This window comes from Bubalus bubalis, chromosome 18, assembly GCF_019923935.1.
Source record: "Bubalus bubalis isolate 160015118507 breed Murrah chromosome 18, NDDB_SH_1, whole genome shotgun sequence".
Classification (NCBI taxonomy): domain Eukaryota; kingdom Metazoa; phylum Chordata; class Mammalia; order Artiodactyla; family Bovidae; genus Bubalus; species Bubalus bubalis.
Window position 1 is genome coordinate 51,825,410 of NC_059174.1, and position 12,113 is coordinate 51,837,522.

At 48.1% G+C, this 12,113-nt stretch overlaps 1 protein-coding gene across 2 annotated transcripts in view; it reads right to left on the reverse strand.

The window, feature by feature from the left end:
- CEACAM20 (CEA cell adhesion molecule 20) overlaps positions 1-12,113 on the reverse strand; it is a 28,545-nt gene that overhangs the window by 13,992 nt on the left and 2,440 nt on the right. For both annotated transcript variants that reach the window (XM_044930726.2, XM_044930725.2), the window contains exons 2-4: positions 2,807-3,145; positions 2,105-2,169; positions 1,284-1,990 (exon numbers count right to left, since the gene is read on the reverse strand). In XM_044930726.2, the coding sequence (XP_044786661.2) occupies positions 1,284-1,335 (52 nt within the window). In that variant the 5' untranslated portion in view covers positions 1,336-1,990; positions 2,105-2,169; positions 2,807-3,145. The remainder of the gene's footprint in view (positions 1-1,283; positions 1,991-2,104; positions 2,170-2,806; positions 3,146-12,113) is intronic.

Consider the following 12,113-nt stretch of genomic DNA (forward strand, 5'->3'; position numbering starts at 1 on the left):
TCTCTTTGTGAGCCTCAGTTTCTTCAACTGCAAAACGGGGAGAACGCTAGAACTTAGTGCACCAGGGTATCGTGAGGTCTGATATCAGACGTCACTATTATTAGCTCTTAGTTATTATTACTATTATTGTCATTGTTATTTCCTGTGCTTGTAATAACTGACAGTGGAAAACCATCTGAAATTCTCTATCCTCAGTGCTATTGGAGGTGAAGTCCATAGGCTCATTCATTGGAAGGATTGATGCTGAAGCTGAAGTTCCAATACTTTGGCCACCTGATGAGAAGAGCCAGCTCATTGGGAAAGACCCTGATGCTGGGAAAGATTGAAGGCAAAACGAGAAGGGGTGGCAGAGGATGAGATGGTTAGATAGCATCACCGACTCAATGGACACGAATGTGAGCAGACTCCAGGTGACAGAGCAGCCTGGCATGCCTCTCAGGGCTGGCATAACCTCTCGTTGCCAGTCTCACTCCTGTCTGTTATACTCCAGCTCTGGTTCTCTGTCTCTCCCCGCCCCGACTCCCCTGAATCTATTTGTCTGTATGTATCTTGAAAAGCTTTCTTTTTAAAAACAATTCATTTTGAGTATGTATGTATTTATGGCTGTGCTGCGTCTTCGTTGCTGCCTGGGCTTCTGTCTAGTTTCGGTGCTCCGGCTTCTGACTATGGTGGCCTCTCTTGTTGCGGAGCACGGGCTCTAGGGCATTCGGGCTCCAGTAGTTGCCGCACACCGGATTAGTTGTTCCGCAGCATGTGGGATCTTCCCAGGTCAGGGATCAAACCTGCATCTCCGGCATTGGCAGGCGGATTCTTGACCACTGAGCCACCAGAGAAGCCCTGAAGAGTTTTTTTGCTCTTTGTCCTCAGTCTCCCTCTCTCCTCTTTGCTCTGTTTTCCCCTCTGGTACAGTTTCTATTGTAATTTTCACTCTCTCTTGCCTCTCTCTGGTTCTATGGCTCTGATTCCATCTCTCTCTCCTCCTCTGTGTATATGTCTTTGTCTCTTTCTCTGTCCCCCTTTGTCAGTCTCTCTCTTATTTTATTTGGCTGCACCGGGTTTTAGTTGAGGCATGTGGGATCTAGTTTTCTGACCAAGGATTGAACCTGGGCCCCCTGCGTTGGGAGTTGGGAGCGTGGACTAGACTGCTGGGGAAGTCTCTGCCAATCTCTTGTATTTGTGTTTATTCCTGTCTCTGTTTCTCTCTTGTCTCTATTTGGGTCTCTTTCGTGCACATGTACACACCCACCCTCCCCTACCCCACCTAAAGGGAGCTGGACACTCACCTGAGAGCAGGATTTCTGCCCAGCGGTGGCCCCGTAGGTCAGCGGACTCCATGGGTCCTGACACCTGACTTCAGAGCGCCAAGCTATCTTCCCGCCTTCCGCACGATGACCCGGTCCTCACTCCGTCTGCAGCCTCTCCAGCTCTCTTCTCTTCCACTCTGCCCAGCTGCCCACTTACAGGCACTTCGGCGACAGTGGCTCCCGGGACAGACAGCGAGGGTGGCAGAGGAGGAACTTTGGCTGCACCCTCCTCAGCCCTCTACCCCAGGCTTTACTTTCCTCCTCCTCCCAGCACGGAGAGAACCAAAGTCCCGACGTCCCGGAACCCTGGGGTTTCCCCCAAGGCTCGAAAGGAGGAAGAAGCCCCGCCTTCTGGCCGCGGATCCCCTTGAAAATTACGCCTCTTCCCATTCAAAGGCCCACTTGGGATGGGGGTGAGGGAGCTGCCAGGGAGAAGCAGTGCCAGGGAGGGGCAATTTAAGCATATCAGCGTTAAAGGGACCAGGAACTGAAATTATAATGGTCAACAGCTACAACAATAAAGTCAATAATGATGGTTCCTGGTTATCCAGAGCTTAATAAAACAGCGCCAGGTTCACCATAAGCTCAGTCGCATCCGACTCTTTGTGACCCCTTGAACTGTACCTCAGTCCAAGAATACTGGAGTGGGTTGCCATTTTTTTCTCTAGTAGTTCACCATGAGCTGCCTGGAAATACGAAATGAACTAAAGTGACAAGTGATATGGAGTCCTGGTCACAAACACGCTGGAGTCCGAAGGGCGGGATGCCTAGAGTTGGGTGGGGATAGCCCCAAGGGGTACCTGACTCAGCCTTCTGGGATGAGGCAGGGAAGACTTGTTGGAGGAGGGGACATCTGAGCTGAGATCTGGAAGATTAAAAAAAAAAAAAAAAAGCCCTGTATCTGAGTGTTAATTCTTCTTTTTAAAAAAATTCCCTTTGGGCAAGACATGCTGTTGGGAGCCTCAAAAACCAAGACTGAATGTAATCGACCCGGTCAGAGAACTACCTTCAACCTATATCTTTTACTTCAGTTCATTCATTCCTTCATAATAACAGCTGTTCCCCAAACTCTTCCTCTGGGCTGATTCCTGGACCTAATAGTATATAATAATACAGCAGAAATCTCCAGGTCTACTTTCACAAGCTCAAGGTCCAGCAGGGCAGACAGACCTTTCCCTAGTCAGTGATGACCCAGAGTGAGTGGGGCTGGGGTGGGGGAGCCCAGAGTGGGTGCCTGACCCAGCCTGAGGATCAGAGATGGCTTCCTGGAGGAGAGGGCATCAGAGACGAGGATACAGGGATGAGCCAGGGGGTGAGTCTGGTAGGCAGAGGGAGCGGGATGTGAGAAGGTGCTGAGTTGGAGGCACAAAGAAAATTCAAGTGGCTCCAGAAGAGAGGAAGTGAGAGGGTGGGTGGTTCAAGATAAGGTTGAGAACACTTCACCGTGATTACTTAGGCCAGGAGGGGCAGTTTGGCATCAGGGGAAAGCGATCTCAGCTCACCTCCAACAGCTGCTTCTGTCTGGGTCCCATTCACGCCACAGCATTCACCAAGGATCTGCTCCAGTGAAGGCTGAGGCTGAGCAAACCAGCTCTGGAGCCAGACTGCAGGGGTTGGAATCCCGGCTCCCCTATCTGTGAGCTGTGCGGCCTTGGGCATGTCAGTCCCCCCCTCTGGTCATCACTTTCCTCAGCTTTAAGATGGTAATGGTTTTGCCTCTTCGGGGGCTGTGGTCCAAGCTCTCCATGCCCCAGAAGTGGTTTCTTGAGAAGGTTATATCATCCCGTGGGTGTCAGTGTTCTCATCTGCAGACTGGAACAACAGTCTCCCCTCACAAAGTCCTGTGAAGATCAAGCAAGTTAATGCTGGGAAAGTACTGGGAACAGTGCCTGAGTACTGGCACAGAGTGAGCGCTCAGAACACACGAAACCCCTCTAGGCATTGTGACTGGGGTGTGTTGTAAAACTCACAGGAAGTGAGAAATACACTTACTCAGTCATTCAACACACTCCCAGAGTCCCTACTGCTCCTGCTCTAGGTGCTGGAGAGAATGCAGGGGACAGAAAAGAGAAAACCCAGCTCTAGTGGGGAAAGAGACAATAAAGAAATTTAACAAATAGGCAAATTATGTGGGATCTTAGAAAATGACACATGCTATGGAAAAATGAAAAGTAGAGTAGGCTAAGTGATAATATTATTCCATTTCATAGTTAAGAACACTGATGCTCACAGAGGTGCAATGGCTTGTCCAAATGAGGCCAGGGATTCTGGTCTACCTGTCTTTTAACCTTCTTGTGTGCCACCTTCCAAGGTCCTAAGGTGGCTTCTGGCGATCTCCAGCCCCATCTCCTCTGTACACCCCAATCGGTCAATGCCTGTGACCCCATCACTCCCGTACATTCTTAAACTCTATGGTTCCCTGGGCGGAGGGCACCTGGGGTAGACAAGTCAGCCTTCAAGGTCTTTACCATCTACCCTGTTCTTCCTGGAATATCTGAGTCTTCTGACCACCCACCCACTCCTCTCCTGACATTCTCTGATCTGTGCCACCTACTTGGGGCCCCCTTCCTTTCTCTCCTCCACCCCACCCAAGAGGACACAGCTGCCACTGGAGTTCAGTTCAGTTCAGTCGCTCAGTCGTGTCCGACTCTTTGCGACCCCACGAATCGCAGCACGCCAGGCCTCCCTGTCCATCACCAAATCCCGGAGTTCACCCAGACTCATGTCTATCGAGCCAGTGATGCCATCCAGCCATCTCATCCTCTGTCGTCCCCTTCTCCTGCCCCCAATCCCTCCCAGCATCAGAGTCTTTTCCAATGAGTCAACTCTTCGCATGAGGCTTCCCAAATTTGCCTCTTTATAAGCAATAAGGTTTTCTCTCCCTAAACCCCACCTACCCAGCCCCACTCAACCCCCATGAAGGTTCTGTCTTTCCCTGTCCCACAAGAAAGAGGGACTTTCTGAGTCCTTCCCATAGCATAACTTCCACTTTCTTTCCAACAGGTGAAAATAAAGCCAGGTCCTTCCCGCCTCCATACCCTTTCCTAGCGGTCTCAGCCGGCCGGGCTGACTCACGGTTGTGTCTTTCCATGAGTGACCTCAGCTCACCTTCCAACCTGTATTGCTGCCCTAGGGCTGCCCCCACCATTCACTCAGCAAAGACTTATTTGACTCCACTACATGCCAAGCACTATTTTAGGTGCTTTTTAAAAGCTACAGATACCAGGTTCAGTGGTTAAGACTCCAAACTTCCACTGCAGGGGTCACAGGTTTGCTCCCTGATCAGGGAACTAAGATCCTGCATGCCACATGGCCAAAAAATAAAGAAAATAAATTAATTTTTAAAAATTGTAAGGATACAAATACTGTATCAAGTTCTCTGTATTGGTATCACAAAACCGATCCCTCACTGTGTGTGCTGTGCTTAGTCGCTCAGTCACGTCCAACTCTTTGCAAACCCATGGACTGTAGACCACCAGGCTCCTCTGTCCATGGAATTCTCCAGGCAAGAATACTGGGGTGGGTTGCCATGGCCTCCTCTAGGGTATCTTCCCAACCCAGGGATTGAACCCAGGTCTCCTGCATTGTAGGCAGATTCTTTACCAGCTGAGCTACCAGGGAAGCCCACTAGAAAACAAACAAAACAAAAAAGCCTGTATTGATTGAATTGAACAGAATGTGGGGACCTGCCAATTCTGACTAGCTAGTCCATGAAAACAATTTCATACATGATTTTAAAAAGAGGAGGGATATTGGCTGGTACAGTGCTCTGCAATCTCTCAGTTTTGATTACAAAAGCAGGCCTTACAATATTGATCTCATACAATATGCATCATTCGCCCAATTTTGTTTGTCCTAATTAGATAAGATGCACACTGTTAGCAATGAAATATAGCTCTCAGCCCTTAAAAAAATTATGTTTTATACAAGGATGGGGGAAGGGTGGAGGGAGACAAATAATAAGCAAGCTACATAATATATAACTGAATTATCTACGATGTTATAAAGTAATAGAGTCACAGGGGATCAGGGCAAGGGAGTCAGAGTGCTGTGGTGGACATGCAGAATGTAGGACTGAAGCCGGTGATCTGGGTCAGCCTCACAGTTTTGAGAATGACTTGAAGGAGGTCAAGCAAACCTCCAGAGGTTCCTGGGAATTATTTCACTTCTGGAAAAAAAAAATGGAGGCAAGGTCCCAAAGAGCCATCCCCTGCTTCCTGCATTTCAATAACTGTATGAGAGATTTCCCTGGTGGTCCAGTGGATAAGACTCCATGTTCCCAATGCAGGGGGCCTGGGTTCAATTCCTGGTGAGGGAACTAGATCCCACATGCCTCAGCTAAAGATCTTGAATGCTGAAGAGCAACTGAGCCCATGCACAACTATTGAGCCCTCACTCTAGAGCTCAGGAGCTGCAACCAGAAGCCTGAACACCTGTGTGACCAGGCGCCTGTGTGACCCCCAGAAGCCTGTGTGACCTCTACAGCTCAGGAGCAGCAACTTAGAAGCCTGAACGCCCTAGGGCCTGTGTTCCACAGCAAGAGAGGCCACCGCAAAGAGAAGCCTGCACACCGGAACTAGACAGCGCCCCCCACTCGCCGCAACTAGAGAAAAGCCATGCAGCGATGAAGTCCCAGCACAGCCAAGAACAAATAAATAAAGAAAATTTTAAAAAACACAGAGAGATTCCAAGATCCCCAGCAAACCCTACAAGAAGTCTGAGATACTCCCATCTCTCCCCCGACAAATCCAGGGTGAACGTGAAACTCCTAATTCTAGCATCTGAAGCTTCATTGCCTGGGGGCTGCCCTCTCTTGCTTCTGTCCTCAACAGCTCCTGCACAGACACAAGGCAGGGCTCTCGGGGTCATTTTACCCAGATGGATTTTATTTTTTTTCTTTCTTTTTAAAAAAGATTTATTTTAATTGGAGGCTAATTACAATATTGTGGTGGTTTTTGCCATACATTCACATGAATCAGCCATGGGTGCACCTGTGTTCCCCATCCTGACCCTCCCTCCCACCTCCCTCCCCATCCCATCCCTCAGGGTCATCCCAGTGCACCAGCCCTGAACACTCTGTCTCATGCATTACCTAGATGCATTTTAGAGAGTATTTTTCCTCTGAAAGAATATTTCAAAGGTGAACTCCACAGGATTCTTGGGCTGGAGAGAAAGAGAAGACGTCTCAAAAGGAGGAAGAAGTTGCAAAAGAAAGGTAGGGAAAGTACTTGCCTCTATGGCTGAGCCAGAACAAGGCCGTCTTCCCTCTCCCATTTTCAAAAGAGGGGAAAGAGGGCAAAAAGATGAGATTGCTGCTTTAAGGATGAGCCTGAGGTCCCCAAGAACCTTGGAGGCAGAGCAAACCTGTCGTCTTGATGTGGTGACACTGGGGTCCATTCCAGCAGGTGTGCTTGTTTGGGGTCCACTCACTTGTTCAGGGTCCACTCAGATGTGGTGTGCTGACGTGGCATCTTAGTCCCGGCCCTCCACAACCCTCTGCTCTAGTCTTCACATGTTTGAGGGAGCCTTACAGTGGAGTGGTTAAGGAGCCAGGCTCTGGGCCAGACAGAAATGGGTTCAAAGCCCAGCTATTCCCACCAGCTAGCTGTGTGACCTTAAGCAAAAGGCTGAACCTCTTTAAGCTTCAGTTAATGCTTCTACAAAATGGGTGTAACCATAGCACCTCCCTCTCAATGAGATGCTGAACCTAACAGCTCAGCAAGGAGTGAAGTAAACTCTTTAAATTAATTCTTTAATTATTTCCCATTTGTATTTACCCTTACACAGGCATAAGTATCAACTCTTTAACTCTTCCTAATAATCTACTGGAGAAGGAAATGGCAACCCACTCCCATATTCTTGCCTGGAAAATCCCACGGACAGAGGAACCTGGCCGGCTACAGTCCATGGGGTCGCAAGAGTCAGACACGACTTGGCAACTAAAACAAACAATAATCCACTATTACCAGCCTCAAATTTATAGGTCAAGAAACCAAGACTGGAAAGTTCAAGAATTCATCCAGGGTAACAAAAGCCCGGAAGTGGTGGAGCAGGGACTTGAACGCAGGCCTTTCTGCTTGGGAAGCAGCTTGGCATATGAGGTCAAGTGCAGATCCTGTGTGACCCTGGCTCTGAGCCTCCATTTCTCTTCCTCTCAACTGGAAAAAATAATATGCATAGCTTCTTCTTAAAATTGTTAGGAGGATTTCAGAGTAAACCCAGAACCATGATTGGTGCAGTTAGCTCTTTGTAATTTAGCAGTATCTATGATGAATGATGATGTAATTATAATATTGGGCTTCCCGGATGGCTCAGTGGTAAAGAATCTACCTGAAATGCAGGAGACGCAGGAGATGTAGGTTCAATCTCTGGGTCATGAAGATCTCCTGGAGAAGGAAACGGCAACCCACGCAGTATTCTTGCCTGAAAAATCCCATGGACAGAGGAGCCCGGTGGGCTATACAGTCCAAAGTGTTGCAAAGAGTCAGACATGACTGAGCAACCGAGCACACTGAGCAATTATAATACTATAATAGCTAGAAGTTAGCAGGCACTACACGAGCTATAATTTGTCATTTACTTTAACAATATTATTAATAATAATAGGCTTAGTGACCATTTACCACGTGCAGACACTGGCTAAGCCCCAGTGATGCCAGTGAACTGTCATGACAATTCTATGGCTATGTGCTGTGTGCTCAGTAGCCTCAGCTGTGCTGACTCTTTGCGACCCCATGGACTGTAGCCCACCAGGCTCCTCTATCCATGGGATTTCCCAGGTGAGAATACTGGAGTGGGCTGCCATGCCCTCCTCCAGGGGACCTTCCTGACCCAGGGATTGAACCTTTGTCTCCTGCATTGCAGGTGGATTCCTTACCACTGAGCCACTAGCAGAGACTGCTATGGCTACATGTATCCCCATTTCACAGATGAGGAAACTGAGGCAGGAGGGGGTGGGTCACTTTTCCAAAAGTACCACTGCTAGAAAATGGTGACCGGGTATTTAAGCTCACTTCTGCTAACTGGGGAGCCTAGGATCTAATCACTACACTAAACTGGGAACAAGTGAGAAGTGCCCACCTCCAGCCCCAGTCCTGGTCTCCAGGTCCTCAGGAACATTCCTTCCCCGAAGACCTGCCCTAGGCGATCCCCCAGCTCCCAGCCCACATGGCTTCCAGCAGTGCAGCCCTCTGAACTTCCCAGACACTCGGTCTCAGCTCTGTGACCTCTGAAGAGCCCGGAGCTGATACCTGGGACCTCATGACCCTGACAAAGGAGCCAGCCACCCCTGTGAGTGCCACACCGATGAGGACACCCATAGTGATCCCTGCGATGGCCCCCGCAGGAATGGTGGTCCTGAGGAAGACTGGCTGCAGGATGCTCTCTGGAGCCTCTGCAGGAGAGAGGGGAAGCGAGAGAGAGAAAGAGAGAGACTGGGAGAGAGAGCAAGGTAGAAGGGCTCTGAGTTTCAGGTCCTCTGGACTGGGCATGCCTTTTGTATGCCCTTTTCTCCCTCCATTTTACAGATTTGAAAACTGAGGCCCAGAGAAGGAATAGATAATGATTATTATCTATATGATAGATAATAATAATATAATAATTATCTATATAATAGATAATCACTGCTAGTCATAGCTAACAGTGATTAAGACTAGTAAAGTATATAATCTCATTTACTGCTTAACATAACTACGAGATAGGTTTTGTTAATATCCCCATTTTTCAGAGGGAGAAACTGAGGCACAGAGAGGTCAAACTACCGAGCCAATATCACCCACATGGTAGAGTTATAATTTGAAACATACTGATGCCAGAGCCCACAGTCTGAATCCCTCCATCATTCAGCCTCTGGGGATCATATTTATCTATTCCCCCATTCAATAGACATTTATTTAGTACCTACTGTGTGCCAGGTACTTTTTTTAGGTACTGAAGATACAGCAGGAACAGAGCAGGTAGAAATCCCCTGCCGTCCTGGAGTTACACTTTAGGAGAGATATGAGACCCCAAACACACAGTGGGGCAAATAAGTATTATTAAAGTTTTACCAGTGTGATAAAGGAGCAGAATAGGATGTTCTGTGAGGTGCTTCCAGGAAGATCAGATCTAACCCGGGGTAATTAGGGAAGCCGAGCTGGATGTAATGACATTTAAACTGAGATCCAAAGGTTGAATCCAAGATCAGTAGGTCTAAGGGTGAGTCTCCTGGGCAGAGTGACTAGAGTTTCATTCATTCATTCATTCAGCAAACTGTTCTAGTCACCAAGGACACAGCAGGCAACAAGGTAAACAAGGTCTTTGCCCTCATAGATCTGACCATCTAATGGGGAGACTGACTGATGATTAAAAAAATCAGTATGACTAAGTGAAGTCAGAGAAGGCAAAGTATCACATGATGTGGCTTATACGTGGGATCTTAAAACAGTGGTACAAATGAACTTATTTGTTGTCGTTTAGTCACTCAGTCATGAATGATTCTTTTGTGACCCCCATGGACTGTAGCCCACCAGGTTCCTCTATCCATGCAATTTCCCAGGTAAGAACACTGGAGTGGGTTGCCATTTCCTCCTCCAGGGGATCTTCCTGACCCAGGGATCGAACCTGCGTCTCCTGCAAGTTTCCTGCATTGGCAGGCAGATTCTTTACCACTGTGCTACCAGGAAGCCATGAACTTATTTACAAAAGAAAAATAGAGTTAAAGATGTAAAAAACAATCTTAGGGTTACAAGAGGTTTAGAGGGGGTGGGATAAAATGGGAGAGATTGGAATCAACACATACACATTACTATATATAAAATAGATAGCAAGTAGAGGGATTGGGGGCAGGAGGAGAAGGGGACGACAGAGGATGAGATGGCTGGATGGCATCACCGACTCGATGGACGTGAGTCTGAGTGAACTCCGGGAGTTAGTGATGGACAGGGAGGCCTGGCGTGCTGCAATTCATGGGGTTGCAAAGAGTCAGACACGACTGAGCAACTGAACTGAACTGAACTGAACCTACTGTATAGCACAGGGAACTCAGCACTCTGTAATGACCTATATGGGAAAAGAATCTAACAAAGTGGATATATATATATATAACTGATTCACTTTGCTACACAGCAGAAGGTAACGATACTCAATTTTTTTTTAATAAAAAAATACTGAGAAAAAAATCACCATGATAACTAAGTAAATTATCTACTGTGTTCGGAGATGAGGGCAGGGGTCAGAGAAAGGAACCACAGAGAAGAGACCAGGAGGAGAAGGAGAGTGGGCTAGTTTAGAATCTGAAATAGTGCAGTGAAGGTAGACATCACAAAATAGGAACATCTGAACAAAGACCTGAACACAGAGAGGGAGCCGAGGACGTCACCGAGGGGAAGAGAAATCCTGAGCAAGAGTATGTCAGGCTTGTCTGAGGAACCACAAAGTGGCTGGTGTGGCTGAAAGTGAGAGGAGAGTCATGAGAGCTGAGTTTGGAAGTGTGGGGAACATACCACAGGAGGTGAGTGTGGAAACTGGAAGACTGCCACGGGTCAAGCAACAGACGGTGGCAGCCAGACCAAGGTGGAGGCAAGGGAGGAGCTGAGAAATGGTTCTGGATATATTTTTGTAAATATTTATTTATCTGGGGCATCCCTGGTGGCTCAGATGGTAATGAATCTGCCTGTAATGCAGGAGACCCAGGTTCAATCCCTGGGTCAGGAAGATCCCCTGGAGAAGGGAATGGCAACTCACTCTACTAGCCTGGAGAATTCCATGGATGGAGAAGTCTGGTGGGATATATTTTTAAAATATTTATTTATTAATTTGGCTGTACCAGGTCTTAGTTGCAGCATGTGGGATCTAGTTCCATGACCAGGGATTGAACCCAAGCCTCCCTGCATTGGGAGCACAGAGTCTTAACCACTGGACCATCAGAGAAGTCCCTGGATATATCTTCAAGGTAGAGCCAAGGGGATCAGATATGTGGAGAGAGGGAAGTCAGAGTCCAAATATGACCTGAGCATCTGCATGGATGGAGTTTCCACCAAATAAGATGGAAAAGAAGTTGGTAGAGTGGGCTTTGAGTAGAGTGAAGGGTGCAGTATGGGCTGCATTGAGCTGGAGATTCCCATCAGAACTCTAAGTGGAGGTGGACGTGGAGGTGTCAAGCGAATATATATCAATTGAATACATGAGTGGGAGCTCAGCGAGAAGACCAGGCTAGGTATACAAAGAAGATTCATGGGCATAGGGCTGGTGTGAACGGGCCATGAACCTGGACAGGATCTATTTGCAGGGGAGTGACAGAGATGAGAAATGACAAGATGGGGCAAGAAGAGGGCTCCAGTCAGAGGAGTTTGGGAGCAGAAGCCAGAGTGGAGTCACAGGCTGCCAAGGCCTGCAGAATCAGATCACATCAGGTTCTGAAAGTCACCCGAGTGTTCTGAATATGTACTAAGAGCAACGGGAGGGCAAGGCCACTGACTTGCACTTTTCTTTTTTGGCTGCACCAAGTATCAAGTGGGATCTTTAGTTCCCCAGCCAGGGATTGACCCTGCGCCCCTTGCAGTAGCAACACACAGTCTTACCCACCGCACCATCAGGAAAGTCCCCCCACTTGCACTTTTAAAAGCTCACTCTGGCTGCAGAGTTGATGTAGGTAGGGTGGAAGGATGGCACCACAGAAAAGGAATACCAGTAAAGAATAGGCTATTGTAGGTGTCCGGACGAGGCATGCCACCTGTGCAATTTGGACTAAGGTGGCCGCTGTGGGAAGGAGTGATGAGCATGGCTTCCTAAGAGCATGCAAGACAGACTCTCGAGACAGCGTTCCCAGTT